Raw genomic sequence first — 25,138 nt, forward strand, 5'->3', positions numbered from 1 at the left:
TTTCCCTTCCTGGCATTTATCTGTATTTGTTTTCCTCTGCTGAAATCACATACATACTTTTGTACCCCAGATGGGAAGGTCAGAGGACTTTCCTTTACCTGTGTGCCATCGATGAGGAATTCCTTTTAATATCTTCACTATCTTACCCAATTTTTTTTTTTTTTGAGCCCCGGTTTGAAAACTGGGTATTATTGGGACACCTGAAATGAGAAGCTAGTGGAAATGAGTGACCAGACAGACAGATGAGGTAAAATGACTACTAGCTTCTGCCCTCGAATATCCAGTGTGGCTGTCTTGGGTTTGTTCCGCTCACCTGGTAGTGCATAGCCAGCCCTCGCTGGGGGGCATCATTAGACCTCAGAGCTCTTGTTCCTTTTGCCCACGGTCCCACAAAGTAATTCCCCTGACATAGAAGTGACTAAAATTTTTATTCTTGAAATATTTGTGGTTATCATTGACCCCCTCCCCCCTATTGCTTTCCAGTTAGTCCTACGTCTTGCCTTTGGGGGAGATGTTTCTGATAAGTAGTAGGATTTTGTAAACTGTTCTTCTGCAACCTCTTTTGTGGATGGAAATTGAGTTAGCAAAGACCACAGTAACACACTATCTTAGCCATGTTCTTTTGCTGTGAAGAGACACTATGGCCACAGCCACTCTTACAAAGCAAAGCATTTAACTGAGGCTTGCTCACAGTTTCAGAGGTTGAGTCCATTATCCTCTTTATCAGGAGCATGGCAGCACACAGGCAGACATGGTAGCTGAGAATTCTACATCTGAATCTGAGGGCAACAGAGAGAGAGAGAGACACTGGGCCTGGCTTGAGCATTTGAAACCCCAACACCCATCCCCAGTGACATACTTCCTCCAAGGCCACACCTCCTAATCCCTGTCAAGTAGCACCACTCCCTAATGGCCAAGCATTCAAATAGATTAGCCTGTGGGGGCCATTCTATTCAAACCACCACACTCACATAGAACTTTGTTTCCAATTTTGACTATTACACTTCTAAATTTATGGTTAGGGAACTGATCTTTTCTTATTATTTGGTTGTTCTGATAACATTTTGATATTTTAAACCTTTTTTTTTTGTTTGTTTTAATCAGGTTTTGAAGAAGGGAGATTCTATAATGTAGTTCAGAATTTCTCGGCCTTGACACAAATGATGTTTTGGATGACCAGTCACCTTCTGTGAGGGGTGTATCTTGAGCATTATAGAATGTTTAACAGCGCCCCTAGTTCTGCCTGCCAGTAGCGTATTCCTAGAAGCAACTAAAATTATCTTCAGACATTGCCTAATATTCTCTGGGGAGAAGAATCACTTACTCCATTCCCTCATCTTTACTGTTCTTAAGCACCTACATCTATAGTTCAAATAGTTCTTTCTTGTGCATCCTGTAAGGATTGTATCAGATGTAAATGATATTTACAGTAAAAGCTGTAATACACATTTACAATTCATCCTCATAAGAAGTAAGGTTTAAAGCCATTTATTTGAATAAAAAGCAGTAAGGTTTTAAAGTTATGAAAGTATGATCCTAACATACCTATGTCTTTGGCTAAGTAAATAAATTAATACGTTTTTGTATCTTATTGTTTGGTGTCATGATGTGCTAAATTTACTTTCTTCTCCTTTATTAATTAAAACCATGTTTTTAGCCAAGAAAGTGGAAATAATTCTTATTGGCAATTCAGTTGTTTCTCGCTTAGGAGACTGACACTCTCCAGTTCTTAGCTAAATAATTGTCATGGTAAAGTAATTTCCTTGAAGAGGACAGACATTGATTCTGCTCCTGTTACTCACAAATCCTATTTCAGTCAAATTGGAAAACTATTAAGTTTTTGGGAAAAAATCAATAGGTATCAGGAAACCATTAGATCTTGTGGCCCTTGCTATATCTTGCATGAGTAATCACTGTAAACAGCTGACAGGTGTTTCACTGTTGACACAGAGTGATGCTTAGCAGGACCACATCTTGTCAGAGGAGGTAGACAGCTTTAGACAGTGGAATGAGTTCAGTTATCCTTGTTTGCCCCTGTGCTCATTCTTTCAGACAGCACCATCACTAACTGGGATGGGGATGCTTTGAAAAATCAAATGCTTTCCCTTGCTGTCAGTTTCTTTTCCTTGAATCGTGGCACACTAATCAGAATGTGTGGTTTTGTGTTAAACCAGTTCCTGTCAAAAACATTTTAATTTCTTTCTTAGAAATAATTTTCCTTCAGATGCAAATTTTATGTCCAATACTAAGTAAATATATGACAATGAATACCACCAGAGAACTTGTAATTTTTCTTGTTATTTGACTTATTTGGGGCAAGTGATTTTTGGAGTTAATGTGTTTTATTTGCTTTTCCTTGGGAGGAATTTATTATTTGTGAACTGTATGATAATCATATTCAGGAAATAAAAAATGTCATGTATTTTCAGCTATTATGTCCAATTTTATTTCATAGTATATATTGGTAAATTATTTTGGCATCAATAGAAGCATGATGTGTGATGAGTGCTAAGAGTTTATTGTTTTTAGAAGTAGGGAGAGGAATAGAATGCAGTCAGATCTTGAAAAGTCCTATCACTGTAATTCTCATAAAAAGATTGACATATAGGTTTAGTTTAGCAACTGATTCCACTGGTGAAAAATAAGACTGATAATCATGTTTTGCAATTTGAAGAATATTATTATATTATATATTTTCAGGTGCAGTGGCTTCTATGTTTTGGGTTGATGCTGAGTTAGGGAGTGATATTTATCTTGATGGTAAGTTAAAATAATTTGTTTTTAATTAAGATTTATTTTTTGGTTGCGCTCATTTTGTTTATATTGCAGTTTTAATTCCTACACCATTGTTCTTCTCAAACTTGTTTAATTTTTGATGAATCAAGTTTTTGTTCATAGGGGTTCTAAAGTCCTAGACAGTGATAAAACCAGACTGTTAGGTATTGCTCTCAACTCTGGTTCAGGATTTCTACTGAGGCTTTTCTTTCAAAATGCTCCTCCATAGATTGCCTGTGTCCTCCGTTGCCATGGCACACAAAGTATAATGCTAGAACTTTGTAGTTAGTCAAGAAGACAATGGAAAGATCATATTCTTGCTTTCATTTTTCCTTGAAGATAAGACTTCAGAATGTTGTACACATACATACACTATTTAACTCTTGTCAGTCTGAATAAATTTATAAGCTTGATACTACCTTCTTAGTATAGCAACTATATTCACTATATTCATTTCTCCTTCTCTTTATATTTCTTTAAACTAGTCACATAGACTATAGGGTAAGAATCATTGAATCTAGGTTTCATTAGGCAGATGTGTGTGTGTGTGTGTGTGTGTGTGTGTGTGTGTAGGTTTCATTAGGCAGATATATATGTGTGTGTGTGTATATGTATATATGTATATCATGTAGCTTGTTTTGTAGATATCACATTATACTGTTATATTTTTCAAAGTGATTTGACATATATTCAGAAATTACTGAATTAATTGATCTTTTGAGAACTTAGCTACTAGCAGAGGTTAGGAATATAATGTCCTAAGATGCCTCAGATTCTTTAAACAATAAATACTTAGAAAAGCCTCATTTTGACTGTGAAAATAAAAAGAACCTGTCTTGTATAATTTGTCTTATTTCACTATATATTATGGAATGTGTCTTAGTTTGGACTTTAAACTTTTAAATACCAAAGAAGTTTTATTTTATTGTTGACTTAATTTTTAAATTTTATAAATGTTCTAGTTTCTTAGAAACAGAGCTAGTCATTCAATATATATTTGAAACATTTTTGTGTATTCCTGAGATTGAGTTAGTTTGCCATATTGATAAGAGAAAAAATAATTTATTGAATAGTATTTGTGAACTAAAGGATATTTTAGTTTTCCTTCTCAAGTATAGTTGCATAAAACTGATAACTTTAAAGAGTAACTAACATGTTTATTTCTTTGTAGGTATCGTAACTGTTGTAGATTCAAAGTATGGATTAAAAGTAAGTTGAGCAAATATAACTTGCTAATTGTCAAGGAGTCAGAATGGAGGAGTTGGTTGTATTGTTTTCTCTTTCTGTTAAATTTTTCTTAAGAAAAACCTTTTTCAAAATAATAGTCCAAGTAAAAGATACACTTTGATTGTGTGTGTTTATACTGTTATTATATGGTTTTTTGTTTGTTTGTTTGTTTTGTTTTTGTGTTTTGAGACAGGGTTTCTCTGTGTAATTTTGGAGCCTGTCCTGGATCTCACTCTATAGACCAGGCTGGCCTTGAACTCACAGAGATCCGCCTGCCTCTGCCTCCTGAGTGCTGGAATTAAAGGTGTGTGCTACCACTGCCCGGCATTATTATGTGGTTTTAAACATAGTATTTATTTTAGTCTGGTTTGGTGTTATGATAAAAATTGGAGTTATTATAATGTTTTATAATAAGGTTGTAGGGTCAGTATAAAGTTTGGATATGTGTTACTTGTCACTAGAATCCATTCCCACTACAGAAAAAAAAAAAATCAGCTTAATAAAATATATGAGATCTTAGTTTTTGTTAAGAACTGTTAGCAAACATGAACTATAAATTAGTTTTTTTTAAACAAAATACTGATTTATTTAATTTTGAAAAATAAATATTAGTGCATAATAAGAAGAGATTCTTTATTAAATGATACTCAGTTGTGCTTTTGCCAACTGCTGAGGTCTTTAAGTGTATTTATTTAGCCTCAACTTATAAAATGCACTCAAAGTGCTTAAAAGCTTATTGCTGCATAAGATAAAATGGCACTTTCCAGATTTCAAGTGAACTGAGAAAATTTTTAAAGAAACGGAAATGTTGCACAAGGCATTGGAGAATAAGCTTACCTCTGTCCTAGCACCAATCCTCCACCCCACCACCTTTCAGGCATATGGATTGGAACAAGTAGTCATTTCATGGAGGCTGAGTATGGTGGTGCACACCTTTTGTCTCAGGAGTTGGGAGGTAGAGACAAGTGGATGTCAGTGAGTTGGAGGATAGCTTGATCTACATAGTGAATTCCAGGCCATCCAGTTCTATACAGTGAGAACCTGTCTCAGAAAACAAACAGAATTTCTTGGGAGTTAAAAATCAGTGTTTAAACATTAGTTAGGTGTTTTACCTTTTGATGTATCTAAACTTAATTTTTATGTTGGTCCTTCTTCCAACTCTTCAATGAAATTATGTTGTGGGAAAATTTATCAGGTCTGTCCAGATGGCTATCAGTCTACTTTACTGGTCCTTTACACCCCCAACTCTCAGTACCCTATTTGAGACATTTGAATCCTGTTCTAGAGTTTACAATTTAAACTTATGAATAGAATAGGACTCAAAGAAAGTTTGCAAATATTATAGTTTTACTCAGAAAAATTCTAATGGCTGTGTGTGTGTGTGTGTGTGTGTGTGTGTGTGTGTATGTGTATGTGTGTGTATGATGGTCCTACTGTTTAGCCAATGTAGTCTTGAATTTGGTAGGGAACCCAGGCTGCCCTCAAACTTATAATCCTTCTAGATCTCCTGAGTACTGAGATTATAGTTGTGGGTCACCACACCTTGCTTAATAGGTTTCTTCTAAAAAGAATAGTTGTAATTTGTTAAAAAAAAAAATGTCTTTAAACATAGATTTAACTACAGGCATTCAGAGCTGGGTAAGAGGGAGGGAGGAAGAGGAAGGGAGAGAAAGAGAGAGAAACAGACTGACTTAGAAGAACACATACGTATGTGTGAGTGTGCACTTTTCAACAGAAAAAAATAATGTTAATGGCCATTTTCAAATCATATTTTAAGAAAATGTGAATGGAGATAGTAAAAAAACAAAAACCCACTAGAAAACTTAAATTTCCTCATTTTGAACTTTTTTGTTTGTTTGTTTTTTGAGACAGGGTTTCTCTGTTGTAGTTTTGGTGCCTGTCCTAGATCTCGTTCTGTAGACTAGGCTGGCCTCGAACTCAGAGATCCGCCTGGCTCTGCCTCCCGAGTGCTGGAATTAAAGGCGTGTGCCACCGCCACCTGGCTCGTTTTGAACATTTTTATAGGTATGTTTGAATTAATTTCCTCTATAAGTTGATTCACAAATTTGGGGTACATAAGATAGCAGGTAGGACATTTCATTGATTTTTTTTTTTTTTGTATAGACTTAACATGCTTTACCCAAAGTCAAACTCTAATGTTTTTTACTTACAGAAATAGTTTTTTATATATAGTTGGATATAGAGAGGAATTAAATAGAATCTTTTTTTTTTTTAATAGAATCTTTTACTGGCATGATAGAGACCCCAAAACAAAGCAGTGTTCTGAATAATGCAAACACAGTATATGTTTAACCCCTTGCCACTTTGATAAAACCTCTTAAATTATTAAATCAATATACCTACACAAAACTGACATACTGTCAGAATAATGGAAACTTTAGATTTTCCAAGTCAGATGTCAGATAAATAACTTTGCCTTTATATAAAGAATTTGCCAACTTGTTCAATTCCTCTGGTTGCAAAGCTTGACCTCAGTAGCTGCTTGTGATTCAGAGAATTCTGAGGCAGTACAAGTAATGACAGTTGGATAATGGGCAGCAATTTAAGGGTGTCATGCTTCACAGAGCCAGCCCATCACAAGTAAAGCTGAGAAATGGTACCCTGTGGCCAGCCAGCCAAATTGAAACTGAAGTGGTAATTGATATCATAGGCTATCACTCTAATGGGATTGTCACCCATTGATCTGAAATATTCATTTTTTAATCATGGGCAAAGAATTGGACAACTTAAAATGACAGCTCTCTATTCTCAAAGCTTGACATCTAGGCACTGACATTGTTCTTTTCAGTTCTACAAATGTGACAGCATTTAATGCAATAGAATCAATGAATGAAGTTTACACATAAAAGGTCAAGTAAGAGGTTCCTTTCTGAGTCTTCTGTTGTATTGCACAAGCTATTGAAACAATTCAGTCAGAAATCAGTTTGGCTTGGAAAAGTCCAGAAAAATAAATAGACTGACATTATGCGATATTTTTTTCAAAGCTGAAACCACATTAGATGTCTAACCACTCCTTGTGAAAAAACAAAAACAACAACAACAACAAAAAACCATGCTGCTATTTCTCTCCTTTTTCTTTGTCTGATGTCTGACATCTTTGACATTGAATTTGTTTCCACTGTGGTCAGCACAGTTCTTTCTTGGTTAATGAATTTTTAGACCATTTTGATTTATTTTCTCTGTTTGCTCCTGCTTTTTTCTTTATTTCTGTAGGAAAGAACTCCTGTAGCCCTTCTTGAAGTTGTGACTATAGTAGTAATTTATTTTTAATGATTTCTTTTTGTTCCTCATCTTTATTGAGCCATAAGCCACAAATAAAAATTGTATAGATTTAAGATATACAATTTGCTACCCTGATCTGTTTGTGTAGATATTCTAAAACATTGTGAAGCAATCAGACACTAACCTTGTCCACCCACTTACATAGGTACCAGTTTTTGATCACTTGGGAAATTTCTATTATTCCATCCCATAGGCCTAATTATAGTTGCCATGCTGTAATTAGCTTTCCAGAATAAATTTCCAGAACTTATTCCTCCTGCAAAATTAGAACTTGTGTACATTGGCTACCATCTCACTTCCTTATTTTGTTTGTAGTGGTAGGGCACATTGGGAGTTTGAACCTTTACTCTTTGAATATGTTGGTTTGTTGGGTTCATTAGTACTAAAATTATTATTGCCTGTTTTGAAATATAAACAAAAGCTACAATCTCTAGCAGAGATGAGGAATCCTTTGGAGATAGGTGATTTTTTTTTTTTTTTACTTTTATAAAACTTTCATTGTATACCTGTATAGGTAGAATAGAATATCAGAATTTACATTTTTGTTATTTTACAAATGGAGGTCTGACTTATGACCAAATATTTTCTGCATAGCAAACAAGGTTTGGGCCTTTTTTATTAAGCTTGGCTTGGGGAAGTAGAACTTTCATAAGGGAAATGTAGGGCTCATGCCCAGAAAAAGAAATGTTAATCTACATTTACTACTTTTCATATTTAGAAAGCTTTCATATGTGCATAGGCAGGGCATTTATCTCTTTCTGTAATTATCACATGTCCTTGTAATCAAGTTGTACATATTGGCAGGCTTTTCTTTTGGGAGTTTTTAGGTTATTTTTGTTTTTAATCTCTTACCTGTCTAGAGGTAATCAAATGTTAGTCTCTGAGTGAAAATTTATCTTAGATAAATGACTCAAAACATTGTAAGTTGCTTTGTGAAACTGCCAAGTTTTTTTAATTACATTTAAGAAAAATTTTAAAGTCGTTAATTTTAATATCTTTTTTACATGTTACAAAGTCACAATCAGATACATCTATTGATATGCATGCAAATGAAGCTTCCACTAGAGCATCTTAAACAATATTTCAGTTTTAAAGAATGTTGTATAGGATCATCCAGATGCAGATGTATCATTTTTGACTGCTTAGTGGAAAGAGATGTGTTGCTACATGTGTATAGCATTTTTCAAATAACAGAATTTATGTGTCTATGTCAACAAATGGTTGTGTTAACTACAGTTCATTTATAGACTGTTCCAGGGACTGATGATAACTTTATTTTCTAGATGCAGAGTATATCATGCTAAATGGATTTGTTAACAATAAGAAGCCATGAACAATTATGAAAATATTAATATTACACTTTGTCCTTTGGCATGGAATAATTATTGATATACTCTATGGTCTGTGAACTCTGTAACTAGGGAGTAAGTATGTGGTTGAATTTATAAAATTGGATTAAAAAAGGAAATGACTATGTCACTGTCATGACTTTGGTTCTGATTGGTTCTGTTGTACCTAAATGGTATTTGGTAAACCTTTAGAAGAAAAAAGATCACCTCTGTAGTCTTAACCAAGTCTATTAAATAATCCTCAGTGTGTCTTAAATCCTAAGCTATAATAATCACCTCCCCATGAGTTGTGAAACCAGCCTGAGAAAATATGATATAATTTGTACATAATTTTACATATGGTCTTATGTAATTATTAAGTAACATTCTAAATAAGACTGGTTGTACATGGCATAAAAGCTTTTAAAAAAGATTTTAAATTGTGTTCACTTTACTTCTATCAGGTGTACTTTTAATAAAAAATAATCTGGTGGTGGTATGTAAAAACAATATTCTGTGATGATGAGGGCATTAGATTTAAGTGTTTATATATATATATATAAATGAAAATAGCTACTTCTCATGTCATCATGCCTAAATGAGTTAAAATGTTTTAAAAGTGAAATAATTTATTTTGGTTGTGAGTCTAGCTTTTAACAGCTAAGCCATCTATCTCTCTAGCTCCACAATTAAATATTTATAAAATTCTATTAGAATGTAAAATGTTAATATCGAGTTGTCTGTAGTCCTCAGTAGCCAGCTTTTTGTTGTGATAGAGAGTCTCTGTTGAGAGGTAAGGTGATAGGTTGAAAACATTAATTTACAGAAGACAGCTCCTGGTAACCTTATGGCATAGATGACTTCAGGATATAAATAGTGTTAGAGAAGGGCTGCTTCTGGAGATGAAAAGTACCTAATGGCCTTCTAAGTCAATTATAGTAACTAACTAAATCTTTCTGCATTTGTATTTCATAATGGAACTTAAAGTCTCATTAAGACAAAAAACAATAGTTTTAAAGTAAAATTCTTTATGTTGACATTAGATTTTTGTATTGTATTATAGTAATTGTTTTAAAATTTTGTTTTGCTCAGCATTTAACTGAAGAAAAACCTGATGGCCTTGTCAATGAAGCTACTAGGTATTCATATTTAAAGCTTATATTGATTGCTAACCAGCTAGAAGAAGATAAAGTAACATAAAAACAAACAGACAAACAAAAAAACTGAAAAACAATATGAAGATAGTTAAGGCAAACTTACTTTCTTTTCCTCCCACACATTATTGCTATCTACCCATCACGGACTCATAACTAGCATTTTATTTAAACCATTTATATTGTGGGAATAAATGAATGGTGGGCACAGGACGTAGTTGATTTTGATGAACTTAGAAGATTCTTAACATTTAGAAGCATTTTATTTTCATGCCACTTCTCTGGAATTGAAGATGGTTAATTTGCTCCCTTAGACACTGCCTCGCTCCTCACTTGGTACTCAGTACAGAGGAACAAATACTGAAAGACTTTTGACTTGGCACTTAAAATGATTTTTAGTAACTTCTGTATTCTTAATTGTTTTGTCTGTAGACTTACAAGTATTTAAATTAGTTTCCCTACCCTAAGCATATTTTCACTAATGGGATATAGGTTTTGAAACCAAATGTGCTGCTAGGCTTAAGAATGAGGCCGCCTGGGATTTGCTACAGATAATCCCAGCACAGGACATAAAGACTGTAAGCAAATGAGTCCTTGTTATCTTGGAGTTTGATAATTCTTTTGTAGCCCTTCCTAAATATTGTGTTGTTGTATAATTGTGATTTAAATTAAAATTAATTTAAATAGAATTATAATTTTTTCCTCACAAAATGGTTATTATAGAAAATATACATAAGTCAAATAGAAAATACTAGAAAGTTGTGAAGTCCGTGAAAGATTAAATGGAAGGTCTCCAACTTAAAGACTGTAGCTGTTAATATTTGGAAATGTGTGCGTTCTGTCGTTCGCCACATCAACTTACTTAAACAGAAGTAGGATTACGATATACAGTCCAGAGTTGTTTTTTCAATTTTGCTTGTGTTCTTTGATTTATATCTTAAGAACAGAAATAGAAACTAGTAGTTTAGTGATTAGAATTTCCTGAAGAATTGAGGAAAATAATCTGTTATGTAGCATTTTATCAGTTAACTTCTTTAACTGGGATTTCTGTGTATCTATTTTACAACATTAATATTCATAGGGAAGATATTATACAAGATCTTGATATATTTTTAAAGTATAGTAATATAAAGCAAATTTTTAATGTTAAGTGAACTTTTTCTCTGTATTTCTTTGAAAATCATGGTAAATTTTGCAATTTTTCTCATATAGGCTATCCTTATTCCCGTCATAAGGGATATCTGAATTTTATACTTTTCTTTAATAACACACACTCACACATACACCATGAATTGAAAATTATTCTCTGATTAAAAACTCTGGAGGCTTATCTTTATAGAGTTAGTAACATAATTTTTGGATGAGCTTACATAGTGATATATGAAATTCTTCTGCAGAATGAGTAGATTGGGAATAAACTGAACCCAAGCTAGTTTTTAATTGAAATGTTGACTTAAATGTTGTTTCTAAACATTTTTGTGATTTCTTAACATTTTTCTTCTGATACTTGTTCTTTGCCGTTTTAGGCAAGTTGCTTTGGCAGACATGATTCTTATCAATAAAACAGACTTGGTTTCAGAAGAGGAGCTAAACAAATTAAGAACAACTATCAGGTACAGTAGACAGCATTTGACTATTGTATTTTAAAAGCCAGAAGAAAGAATGTTGGAGGAGATAGGTATGTTTACCTAAGTGTGTCAGTCTGTACATGTATTACACAGCACCCCATCTTTATGAACTGTTTTTATATGTCAATTAAAAATAAACCTAATTCATTTTTAAAGAACAGTGAAAATTATAAGTATGTTATATTGGTGAAATTATTAAGGCCACTCCACGTAGTTAAAAGGAAGATTTATTTAGTGGGTAACTTACAAATGAAGGGATAGGTAGGTCGCGGGATCTGGGGAAGGTGTATCGCAGTCCACCGGTGTTTTCTGGAGCTCTGCTCAGTCAACCTCCACCGTCAAAGATCAGGAACAGAGAGCGAGCTGGCCCATCCCGATCTCGTGTCTCCAGGGTCTTCCCTTGACCCCGCCTTGTAGGCGTGACAGTTGCCAAAGCCTCAATGGGGGTTGAAACTTCCAGATTAAAGCTGGAATGGCTACCCACTACAATGTTAAATGCCTTCAGTTCTAAGTTTTAATTTGTAAAATATTTCTTACGATGACTGTTACTCTATAGGAACATAAAGTAAGATTCAAGGTTGACTGACTTCAAGGATCATTAAGGAATCACATATATTATTCTTGACTAATTGGCTGTTAAATAAATAGGAATGTATGAAATAATTCATCAGTGCTTGCAAAACAAAATGCAGAATTTTTAGGCTGATATTCTAGGTCCACTAACTCCCTTTATAAGTTTTCATTTCCTGTCTTTTCTTTGACTCTTTCCTAAGGTCAAGCCTCCATAACACCCTAAGATGGTTAATTCACTTTTTCATGTATGTGTCTTACCAGGTCCCACCTACTCATAATGTTTTCTCAATTGCCGGTTTCAGAGTCCATCCTCGCCTTTATAATATATAGTATATATTTTCATCTGTAGAGCCTATTTTCTCTTTTCCTCCCATTCCTTAATGAAGTCTTCCTTACTCAAATTTTGTCTCTTCTCCTTGAATCCTCCTTGATTTTAATGGTTTCCTTAATTGTCAACTATGATTTGTCTTCCAGCTTGCCTTATGTCTACATTGATGTGCACAACTAATTAAAATAGAATAATATGAATCATACTGTTATTAATAAATAGCCATCAAAATTATTTTGGAGAGTTCCATTCCTTTTGAAACCAAAGGTGGACTTTTCAAATGAGGGTGAAGTTCAGGGACTGTGTCTTGAATTATTTTCTAAGACCTAAATTAGACATTGCCATATATTTTAGTAACTTTCCCTATTGGTCACTTTTATTGACTATAGAGTTTTCTCTAATGGACTAGCACTAGCATATTTAATAAAATTTTTATTGACCTTACATGTTGACTATAGTACCACTAGTTTATATAGTATATGCTATAAAACTGAGTCAAAAAATATATCTCATTAAAGAGGTCATTTGTAGTGATTATGATTACAAGAGAAAGAAATTTGTACTTTTTCTTTTATATTTTTCTCTTATTTTAATAATAATATCCTTAGGTTTTACTATGAAAAGTAATGTCTCCTGTAGAAGGCAGGTAATATTGTATAGTGTTTAGGAATATGGAATTGAAGTCTACTTTGGTTGCAATCCTTGATCTATTTCTCACTGTTCTTAGGGGGTTTTATTTAAGCTTCTTAAACATCATCTTCAAAACAAGATTAAAACCTATCATATAAGTTTGCTTTAAGTGGTGCAGGAAACCTGTGAAATTGCTGGTGAACCATGCAGAGGGCCCTGCACTTAGTAAGTGTGCAGGAGACCTGTGAAATTGCTGGTGAGCCATGCAGAGTGCCTGGCACTTAGTAAGTATACAGGAGACCTGTGAAATTGCTGGTGAGCCATGCAGAGTACCCTGCACTTCGTAAGTGTGCAGGAGACCTGTGAAATTGCTGGTGAGCCATGCAGAGTGCCCTGCACTTCGTAAGTGTACAGGAGACCTGTGAAATTGCTGGTGAGCCATGCAGAGTGCCTTGCACTTCGTAAGTGTACAGGAGACCTGTGAAATTGCTGGTGAACCATGCAGAGTGCCTGGCACTTAGTAAGTGTGCAGGAGACCTGTGAAATTGCTGGTGAGCCATGCAGAGTGCCTGGCACTTAGTAAATGTACAGGAGACCTGTGAAATTGCTGGTGAGCCATGCAGAGTGCCTGGCACTTGGTAAGTGTACAGGAGACCTGTGAAATTGCTGGTGAGCCATGCAGAGTGCCTGGCACTTAGTAAGTGTACAGGAGACCTGTGAAATTGCTGGTGAGCCATGCAGAGTCCCTGGCACTTAGTAAGTGTGCAGGAGACCTGTGAAATTGCTGGTGAGCCATGCAGAGTGCCTGGCACTTAGTAAGTGTACAGGAGACCTGTGAAATTGCTGGTGAGCCATGCAGAGTCCCTGGCACTTAGTAAGTGTGCAGGAGACCTGTGAAATTGCTGGTGAGCCATGCAGAGTGCCTGGCACTTAGTAAGTGTAAAGGAGACCTGTGAAATTGCTAGTGAGCCATGCAGAGTGCCCTGTACTTAGTAAGTGTACAGGAGACCTGTGAAATTGCTGGTGAGCCATGTAGAGTGCCCTGCACTTCGTAAGTGTACAGGAGACCTGTGAAATTGCTGGTGAGCCATGCAGAGTGCCTGGCACTTAGTAAGCGCTTCCTGAGCTGTTACTACAATAGAGATTGGCTTTTTTGAAGAGAAGATTAAGACTCTTGTTAAGTAGTCCAAGAGTGAGACTTACCTCAGAGTCATTGTACACATACCCAACAAGCAGCACAGACTTTGGATATGTATCTGTAAAGAAAAGAGAATTAATCCTTTAAAAGTACATCGGTGTTCACGGTGTTTAAAGGAATTAAAGTGTCTTTTGTGGCATACAAAGGGGACCATTTTCCTTTATTTTGTGTTCTGTATTTACTATTTCTACAAAGTATATGGGTTAAAATTGACTGTCATGCAAAAGTTTTTAGTATATAAGAACATTAGGAATCCCTGCTTCTTATGAATCATCTTTTTCCTTCCTTTTCTTTTTGGCAGTGCTGGGGTTAAACCTAGGAGTTTTGTGCATGCTAGGCAAGCACTGTACCAAGTTACATGCTATGCAAAGACTGTACCACCGAGCCACATCCTTACCCCTTTCCTAAAGTGAAGGACCTTTTATAACTGAGAGTCCTGCTTAGCCTTTCAGTTGTATGGCAGGCTTTGAATAGCAAGTTTTCTTAAATGCACAACTAGATTGTGCTAGATTTGTGGTTTGAAGAGAAAGAATCTAATCCATAAAAAAATGCAAGTTTGTTTTTCAATTTTTACTAGTTCTGGTTACACTTGTATCTGTTTACTTTTGTTTTAGGAATGATTGATTTTGTATGCTTTTTTAAAAAGTTACTATTTTTTTTAACGCTTTCCTTTTGCTTTTTATTTCAGATCAATAAATGGACTGGGGAAAGTTTTAGAAACTCAAAGATCAAGGTACTTTTTAAAGTTATTACTAGGACTGAAGGTACATGTCAGTCGGGAGATTGTTGCCTAACATGCATAAGGCCCTGGAGTTGAGTGCAGCACTCATAAACTGTGCATAGTGCACATACCTATAATCTCAGCACTTTGGATATATAGGCAGGAGGCTAGAAGTTCAAGATCAGCCTTGACTATGTAGGAAGTTCAAGGATATGCTGGGCTACATGAGGTGGAAGAAAAGAAAAAAAAATTATTATTAATACCAACAACAAGTAACTTAGCCTTTAGTTATTAAAAATTGATAACTTGATTGTGATGTAATAAGGACATAGATGCATTAAAGTCAGACCTAAATATTGTATGAATGCTCTTTACAAATTAATTTGCTGTATTTAGTTAGTACCTTTGCTGAGAACTACACAGCTATGATACATAAATCTGGGAAAGCATATTCAGGAATCTTTTTTTTGTTGTTTTTTTGTTTTTGTTTTTTGAGACAGGTTTCTCTGTGTAGTTTTGGTGCCTGTCCTAGATCTCACTCTGTAGACTAGGCTGGCCTTGAACTCACAGAGATCCACCTGGCTCTGCCTCCCAAGTGCTAGGATTAAAGGCGTGCACCACCACTGCCCGGCTCATATTCGGGAATCTTAATTTAAGGCCTTTAAGTAGCTTTTTAATACTTTAAAACCTTAGTGTTGCAAGAAACTGCAGTAAGAATACATGGATTTTTTTTATGTTTAATTTTAATGCATCTCTTTATTTACATCTTCTAATAGCTTCATGTAGTTCTGTTCATAAAGATGTGCATAATCTTCTGAAATAGTTGTACTCTTTAAAAAAAACCTCTGTGACCTGTACTTTTGTAGATTGAACTGTTTTCCATTGAATGCTGCATGATTTCAGAAAAGTTCAATGCAAGGGTATTTTGTTAAGCTCATGTTGGGAACAAGGGTGGCTTAGTAGCCAATAGACCCTTTTGAGACACAGCTGGCAGCCTAGTGCCACCCAGACTCTAGCTGAGAGAGTCTTCCATTGTCAAATTCAGAAGAAGCCTTAGCTGTGTGGCTTGCTGCAATAGCAAAGATTAGAGGTGCTGACAGACTGACAGAAGTGTGAGGCAGTAACAGAGGCAGCTGCTCTGAGCATGTGTGCAGCTGGAGAATGAATTTGTAGGCATTTGCAGGCACCCCAAATGCCTTTGCTGTGATCCTGCTACAGGCACTGTGAAGCAAATGTGCTTCCAGATTTTTCAACTCTACTGTAGAAGCATGATCATCTAACACATGCTCTAAGCCATTCCTCAATATGTCTTCTTCCCATCACAGTTTATATTTGTTTTCTCCTTGATTTTCTTTCCTTTCTAAATGACAGACCATCTTCATAACACTTAAATTAGCTTTTAAGAATCATACCTGTCAGTAATGGTGTTTCTGTTGTGACAGCATGTATTCAGTTTGTATTTTCTTTATTTCTACTTTGAAATTATTCATGTTCTAAATAAAGTTCCCTCTTGACTAGCTTATTATGTAATGGTTTCATTCATCATGTATTTGTAACATTTGCTCTCTTACAAGAATATTAATCATGCAGTGTTTATTACTTAAGAATGAGGGTGCAAGTGAAAAAAATCTTTATCTTCTCGTTCTTCATTATCTGCTGTTGGCAGTGGATCTGAGACTAAAATAACATGTCCTTACTGGGAACACTGGAGTTAAGTTAAAGACCTTGTCCATGAAGATCAGCTATGCGTAGGAGTCTTATTGTTGGGTCATGAATCTTACGTTAAGTATTTCCCCAAATTCCTTGAGATATATGGCAACTTGGGCTTCCCAATGTAGAAACTAGAGATTTAGTTCTTAGCAAAATAATTGGAGTCATTTATTTTTACCATTTTAATCCTGTTAGTATTTTGAGGTTGGCAAAAGCGAAAGTGCTATAAGCATGTATAAGCAAAAGCTCTCCTTGACTTTGTAAAAACAGGAGTAAGAATCATGTGTGGGGTTGTCTTACTGGCAGTGTTTAAGTGGATTGGCAGGCAAGTACTAGTTCTAAGGGACTGAATAGACTTCCGAAGTAGGAGTGGACATTGGATGGCATGCATTCTTATCTTTTCTGGACTTTTTTGAGTTTTAGAGATTCAAGTGAATTGAACAGAGGAAAATCAAAATGCAGCTGGTCAATAATAAGTTAACCATTTCAATTTTCCACTGGTTCTAGGCATTTCAGGGTGGGTTCAGGATTAAGGGACAGATAGAAGTTCTTTTAAGACACTGGTCATTTGGGAAAAACTGAGAAGTGAACAAGCAAAAAGCAGCACCTTAGATGTTCTTAATATATCACAACCGAAATATTGTCTGCACAGAGTTCTGTAAGAATAAGAAGGCAGAGAAATGACCATTCAATTTTTCTTGATGAAGGGTCGGGAAAACTTAACTAGGAAAATGATTTAATTAAGAGTCCTAAACAGTGAATGGATGTTTTTCCAGATCGCCTGGAGTACAGGTGATTTTTTTCCAGGTGTACAGAAGCCTTTATTTCAGAGATACTATTTTAGAGTGACTAGGACACATGGCTGCATGTAGCTGAGAGGAAAGGTATAGCAGTCTTCCATAAAGGACCATGAATGCCATGACACATGGGATTTTCTGTTGGCAGCAATGGGTTACTGAAAGATTTCACAGCAGTGAGACGCTTGAGGGGTGGACTCACTGTGGTCTAGTGTCTGAAGTTTAGGGCATATAGGAAGGCTGGAAAGACTTGGGTAGAGTAGGATGGGTGTGGGTTTAGAAAGGGTAATGAGAACGTTTGGACCTTAGTGCTAGAGTTTAGCACCAAGTTTTTGGAAATGGCGGCAGCTGTGTGGACCTGGTAAACCCTGTGGAAAGACTCACTGAATTAGAAAAGATGGCTAGGAGGCACTCTCTAAAGTTGCAGCTGCAGCCTGTCTAAGACAGTAGGAGAAGAATGAACTTTTGAGGTTTTTTTTCCCTTCTTTGATTTATTTCCCTATTTAATTTAAAATGATAATGGTTTTTTGATCTTACTGTTTGAATGTCTTGGAAAATATCTAATATTTTTATTTCTGAAGGAAGAAATTAAATGAACATCATCAATGCCATGAAAATTTTTCTAGTCATGTTTTAAATGAGTACAGACTTTCTTGTTCAAAACACTGCTAGTTTGGGGAAAAATTCATAAAAACTTCAATGTGTAAGCTTATGATTTATCCTCTTATACTGACTGTTGAGAATTTGATTAGATTCTCTGACACTCTGTTATTATTCTGTTGTTGGTCTTTTCATTCTTAGAAGTACCTAAAGGATGTGCTGTAAAGCAGAGTTATCGCTAAATGATGGTGTTTTCAAGGACACTGTCACAGTGGGGCAGGGGTGTTTTTAGAAGGGTGGTTTTTAATGCAGAACTGGCTAGTCACAGAATTGGTATATAGACTTTTCTTTAAACTATTTGCTGAAGTGAAGATGATGAACTTGTGTGGTTTTAACTTGTCTTTATTGATAATTGTTTAATTGTAAGATGGAAAAGGAAGTATGCTTAATGCTAGGATTTTGATCTCTTAGTGTAAATTGATACTCAAAAATTTCTTCATTCTCAGAACATTTGCTTCCTTACCTGATCATTTTCCTGGCTCAGAACATCGAGCATGTCCAATATTTGAAGTATTGATATAGTGTATTAACATAGAATGTTGGTATTTGTTGTTAATAAGATGGGAATTTGTCTGTCTATGCTAAGATAAGTGTTCATAATCTCGTAGAGTGCTGTCCTGAGTGTGTGGCTGATTGCTGCAAGTGAACAAGGCAAGCATAGCTGGCCAGTTCTGAGCTAAAGGAGATATTTTATCTTACATTTGTATGCTTAATCACACATCTTGAATGTGACAAATGAACTTTGTTTTCCTTGTAAAAATATATTTAGAAATGTCTGACAAACTGCTTGGGTCTAGTGTTGAGATGTACTTTTGACTGTAGTTTTATCTTCTTTGAAATATTTCCTTCATTTTAGTTTAACTATGAAGTCACTGTTCTCTGCTCTTCCATGGGCTTATGTTAAAACTGAAAATCAGTCATCCATTTTATGAATTTATCTATGTATTTAAACTAAAGCAAGTGCTGGTTGAAGTTGGTTCTTAGTGATTTGAATTGCTGCATTCCTAATTAGGTTCAGTCATAACTAATTTTCAGAGAAAGCATTTGTTCTGACAGCATTGTGAACTGGGAAGCTTCTCTTCTTTACTCGTGACCGCATTCTGAACAAGTACAATCAAATGTGTGGCTCCAGAGGGAGCTCATATTAATTCTCACCCTGGTGGTTTGACTCCTTTTGGTGTTTTTTGTATGTATTTTGCTATTTAGGATTGATTCCAGAGTTTTACATATGCTTTGTCAAGGGGCTGTACTTCCAGCCCCAGAGTCCTAGTATCCCCACCACCACCACCAGACAGGGTCTCACTATATAGCTGTCCTAAAACTCATTATGTAGACCAGGCTGGCCTCAGACTCACAGAGATACATCTGCCTTTGCCTCTCAAGTGCTGGGATTAAAGGTATATACCACCATGCTCAGCTTTAGAGTCCTAGTATTTTTTTTATAATTTATTTATTTTATGTACTTTGGTGTCTTGTCTGTATGTATGTCTGTGTGAGAGTGTCGGATGCCCTGGAACAGGAGTTAGAGACAGTTATAAGCTGCCATGTAGGTGCTGGGAATTGAACCCAGGTCCTCTGGAAGAACAGCCAGTGCTCTTAACCACTGAGCCTAGTATTTTTATATTATCTCTCTCTAGTCCTAGTATTTTTTTATTACCTATTTTATTATAGAGAAGAAATTAAAGAATTGGGAAAATCCCAAAGGCATTTGGAATGTGTGTAAACCACTGTCCATGTGTTACTTCTTTTATTTGGGGTCATAGCTGCTTAGAAAAGGTTATTTAGATCATTTTTAACTCTAAAAACATTTTAAAGCATGTAGAGTTATAATTGAAGGACAGACAATCAGAAGTGGAAAGGAAAACTTCCTTCTTTTTTTTTTTTTTTTTGAAGCAGTAACAAGTATTTATTTATTTGTTTGTTTGTTTGTTTATTTGCCTGATCTTTACCATTCAGCTACTTTTAGGAATTTTAGGTAGAATTCTCTTTTTTTCTGGCCTGTCATTTAATGTATCTACCTAAATGTAATATGCTAGTTTTTAAAAATATTTATTTTTATTTTGTGTGTAGGATTGTTTTGCCTACATGTGTACCACGTGTGTGTCTAATACTCATGGAGGTCAGAAAACAGCATCAGATCTCCTGAAACTTGAGTTGTGAGCCACTGAGAAGTGCTGAGAACCAAACCCAGGTCCTCTGTAAGAACAGCATATGCTTTAACCATTCAGCTCTCTCTCCAACTCCAAGGCTGATTATCTTTATGTTTACATATTTTGATAAAGATCCTTAGGCTGATTATCTTTATGTTTACATATTTTGATAAAGACCCTTAGAGATTTTTCTTTTTGAGACAGGGTCTCATGTAGCCCAGGCTGACCTTGAACTTACTCTGTAGCCAAGGATGTGTTTCAGATCCTTTTATCTACCTCCTCAATGCTGAGATTTTAGACCTGTGCCACTGTGCCCAATTTAAAATTTTATTCTTAATCAATTGGATATATTTCACAAAATTTTCAGCTGTTTAAATGCATTTCCTTTCTTTTAGAGTTCATCTCTCAAATATATTAGATCTTCATGCCTATGATATTCTCTCTGGAATAAGGTATGTTTTCAATATATTGGTTGTTTTTTATGTAATGTGTTTTATTCCTGTTTCCTATTATTTAAGATGCCATTTCTTTGACATACAAGTTTGTTCTTTGTATTATTTTCTGAATAAAAAGAAAGTCTTAATTTGTAGCACAGGCTGGTCTTTAAACTTGTCATCGTCTGCCTCAGCCTCCTAAGTACTGAGATTACAGGCATGTACCACCACACTTGGCTCATAAGATCATTTCTAATTATGATCATGAAAGCTGTATCTACAGAAATTATAATGTAAATGATAATTAAGCCTAGAAACTCACCAGTAGTTTTGTGCCAACCATTATAATAACCCCCCAAAAAATTCATGAAATACATGGAAAAATCTAACTGACTGTTCTCACAGACCACTCCCTTCCCCTTAGCAATAGATTAATCTTCTGTCTCTTTTTGGAGGGATCTTTATGATAAGAGATGGAAAAATTTATTCTTGGACATCAGTGCTTTGTTGTTGTTTTGTTTTCTTTTGTTTTGAGGTAGGATCTTGCTATGTAGCTTTGGCTGGCCTAGAACTTGCTATGTAGACTGGCAAGCCTGAACTCACATAGATCTGTCTGCCTCTGCCTCAAGAGTACTAGAATTAAAGGCATGTGCCATTGTGTCCACCTCAGTTATCTATTTACTTTTCTAATTGTACTAAGAATATATAACGTAAGATCTTTTTAAGTTACAATACAGGATTGTTAACTTTAGGCATGATGGTCTATAACACAGACTTGTAAAACTCATTGAATGAGAGGTCCTTATCTTTCCCTCCTGGAAACCAATATATTCAAGTGCCTGCTTCTGTGGGCTGTGGTATTTTGTCCTTCAGTGACAGGTGGCAGGATTTCCTTCTTTTTAAAGTCCACTTACATATATACACAAACAAAGTACACACATTTATTTCATCTATTCATCCAAAAATAAACATTTAGGTTGTTTTCACATCTTAGCTATTGTAAATAATGCTTATAGTATCTTTCAAGTTTCATATGTGTCTACTCAATATCATGAAAATAGATACTTCTCTGAATATTTTTCATTAGTAAGGCTGTTATTCTTATGAGTAGGTATAGTGAGTGGTTCTGTACTTGTGAGCTACAAGTAGGCATTCTGTCCCCATGGCTTTAGTATTGTTCACCCTTTAAAACAGCTTCTAAAATAACTCATGAGGACATGACATGTGTTTATTGGACCTCTTTATCTTATAGAGAATTTTAATACCCGTTTACTGTGATTTTTAAAAATGGGACTACTTCAGTGCCTAGATGTGTGGAATATGCAAGGCAGCTATTTCCTCATGTTTTAAATGGAAATCCAGAGAGGTAGCTTTGTCATCCTACAAGTCAAGGACTAGAACTAGTCATTCTAGAAGTTAAGTCCTCAGTAGAGAGCTACTTCCACTCATTGCTTCTGGTGTTGGACTTTTAGAGAACCCAGGAACAAATTAAAATGCCCATTGCTGGAACACCTGAACAAAATCTACTCCGCTTTTCTTGGTCTAGTCAGGAGGACGATAGGAATGCTTGGTATATGTAAATCACTTACAACTGCATATTTATTTAAATACATTCCTATGTATATGGTATGGTCAGAGCTCCTGATTGTTGCTTTCCACAGTGTGAAGTTTTCCTGACCCATTTTCCTGCTGTACATTTTGAGCACTCGAGAGTTTTTTTTTATGCTAAATGATGGTTGCATATGAAACTGCCTCTAGTGAATGCACCAGGCTCTGCTGACTCCCCATGGGAGGCCTTACCTTGTGGGAGGAGGAAATGAGGGGTGGGTTGTGTGTGTGTGTGGGGGGGAGGCTGGAGGGGTGGGAGGAGAGAAGAGAGGGGGATCTGTGATTGGTATGTAAAATGAATAAAAAATTCCTTAAGAAAAAAAAGAAACATGAAAATCATTAGGAATTACACTGGTTATTTTTCACACAAAAGATTCTGATTAATAAATTTCAGGTTTTAGTAGTATATGCTTGTCCACTAGACTAGAGTACAGTTCCTTTTCTTTTTATGATAGGACTAAATTAAGGGCACACAATTCTGAGACTTACTAGGAACTAATCCTAAATGTTCCTTGTTAATTTTTTTTGATGTTTTACTTGCAAGTGAAGTTGTATGTACTCACTGTCTGACAACACTGAAACGTGATTTTCCAACAATTTTCTATTTTCCTTCTGGGTTTGATTAAGAGCAGTTATAATGTTTTAGTAATACTTAAAGGAGTATGTGCGTAATGTTTTCCCCCAGTTGTAGATAAGGCTTTCTTTTTACTTAACTGTTAAACAGGAGATGTCTGTCCTAAGCAACCAGCTGGGAAGGATTTAATTTGACACTTTCTCCCTCCTAAGACCCCCCCCCAGTGTGAGTCATTCCTTCCACAATGGTTCCTACAGCCTAAACTTGCTGTTACTAATTTACCCCTCACTGTGCTTCAAGACAGAACATCTGCAAAGCTTTAAGTCCCTCCCTTTCCTCTGCCCTGTCACCATCACTGTCTAAATGTATGCTCCAGTTGTTATGGTAGTAATTTGTTCTGTGTATTGGTCTTCTGACTCTTCTCATAACAGAACGATGCATTCTTAAGATTCTGACTTGATTTTTTTTCTTTCTTCCTTTCTTCCTTCCTTCCTTCCTTCCTTTCTTCCTTCCTCCCTTCCTTATTTATTTATTTATTTATTTATTTATTTATTTATTTATTTATTTTTTGAGACAGGGTCTCGCTATGTAGCTCTGGCTGTCCTGGAACTCCCGATGTAGACAAGGCTGGCTTTGAACTCACAGAGATCTGCCTGCCTCTGCCTCCTGAGTGCTGGGATTAAGGCTGTTCATCACTATGCCTAGCTTCATTTTTTTCTTTTTTTTTAAGATTTATTTATTTATTACATATACAGTATTCTGCCTGCATGTGTTCCTGCAGGTCACAAGAGGACACCAGATATTACAAGTGGTTGTGAGCCACCATGTGGTTGCTGGGAATTGAACTCAGGACCTCTGGAAGAGCAGTTGGTGCTCTTAACCACTGTGCCATCTCTCCAGCCCTTCATTTTTTTCTTAACTGGTAACTGACTATATAAGAAATTTATACTTGGATTCTATATGTCCTTTAATAATATATATGTACATCTTATGGAAACCCTTAACAAAGGAAAATTTACATTCCTAACTTTTTAAAGCTATCAACATATTTTCCTATCAGGAAGCATGGAGAATTAAGAAACTTGGAGCACTACAGAATGACCATGCATATATTTCTAAGCCTGTTGAAATCATTGTATTAACCTGCTGGGATTTTAAAGAAATCTACTGACATATTTAACAATCGAATGTTGCTGAAATATTAGTTTTTCTCTTCATTGTATGATACTTATGATGTGATTGTGTATACATTTAAAAGCATTTTTTATATCTTAGATCTGTCAGCTTTTCTCTACATATATCTTAGATCTCTCAACTGTTATATACAGATATTGATTGCATATATGTATAAATTTAGAATATATGAAGAGTAAGTAAATTGGAACTTTGTGGTAGATTCAATTATGAAATGTTTGTTCCGTAATTGGCCTTGTGTCTTTGGGTAATGGATAATATTAAATCAGAAGTGTACTGATCTTTGAATCTGTAACTGGTTGTTCTTAGTTTGCAGAAAAAACTTCAGCATGTGCCAACAGCACCCCACCTTGATCAGGTAAAATTAAAATTTTAAAGTGTCTCTTTCAACTAAGTTGATTCTACTTAGTATACTTCTTTTTAGATCTCTTTCTAAAATAGTATAGATTAGCTTGGCAGTTTTCAGAGTTTTACATGTCTTTGGAGGTGTGTAGTCTAGTTTAACAGGAGAATTTGTCACGTGTTAAGCATTCTAATCCTCCATGTGTCCTGATATTTTAGAAAGTCCTGTATTCAAGCTTATTTTGATGAGAATTTCTACCTAAATGAAACCTGGAGGTTCTATCTGCTTTCTGCTTAACCTGTATTTAACAATTGATTAGAGAAAATAAAAGATGGCTTATTTAAATAAAAACTTACCTGAATTTTACCTTCAGTGGCACTATAAATTTGAATTCTGATTTTTGAGATCCCCAGGATGATATTTAAGATGCTAGGAACAGGGGGGGTTGGGGATTTAGCTCAGTGGTAGAGCGCTTGCCTAGCAAGCACAAGGCCCTGGGTTCAGTCCTCAGCTCTGGGGGGTGGGGGTGGGGGTGGGATGCTAGGAACAAAGTTAATAGGTTTTCTCTAATCCATGTTTCTCCTAAGCAAGTCTTAGAGGGTAGAACTTTAGGGTGACTCCTTGACTTCATTTAAAGCAGTAAGAGGACTTGTGAGTGAATTGTGGGCCTGGCTCCTCTGTCTAGAAGCTGTAACTGAGTTCTCAAGTCTTTATCATTTGTAATGGGGCCAAGATAACAACAGTCACTTGTGCATTTGCCTTCGTCTGGGCTCGTGTTCATAGGGGCTGTTCCACTTATGTGC

At 35.5% G+C, this 25,138-nt stretch overlaps 1 protein-coding gene across 2 annotated transcripts in view; it reads left to right on the top strand.

Moving 5' to 3' along the window:
• The window catches only part of LOC131908429 (zinc-regulated GTPase metalloprotein activator 1), a 46,862-nt gene that overhangs the window by 11,370 nt on the left and 10,354 nt on the right, over positions 1-25,138 (top strand). For both annotated transcript variants that reach the window (XM_059259474.1, XM_059259482.1), the window contains exons 5-11: positions 2,701-2,760; positions 3,947-3,984; positions 9,726-9,772; positions 11,314-11,400; positions 14,833-14,877; positions 20,578-20,634; positions 24,302-24,350. In XM_059259474.1, the coding sequence (XP_059115457.1) occupies positions 2,701-2,760; positions 3,947-3,984; positions 9,726-9,772; positions 11,314-11,400; positions 14,833-14,877; positions 20,578-20,634; positions 24,302-24,350 (383 nt within the window). The remainder of the gene's footprint in view (positions 1-2,700; positions 2,761-3,946; positions 3,985-9,725; positions 9,773-11,313; positions 11,401-14,832; positions 14,878-20,577; positions 20,635-24,301; positions 24,351-25,138) is intronic.

Source organism: Peromyscus eremicus, chromosome 1 (genome assembly GCF_949786415.1).
Source record: "Peromyscus eremicus chromosome 1, PerEre_H2_v1, whole genome shotgun sequence".
NCBI classification, from domain to species: Eukaryota; Metazoa; Chordata; class Mammalia; order Rodentia; family Cricetidae; genus Peromyscus; species Peromyscus eremicus.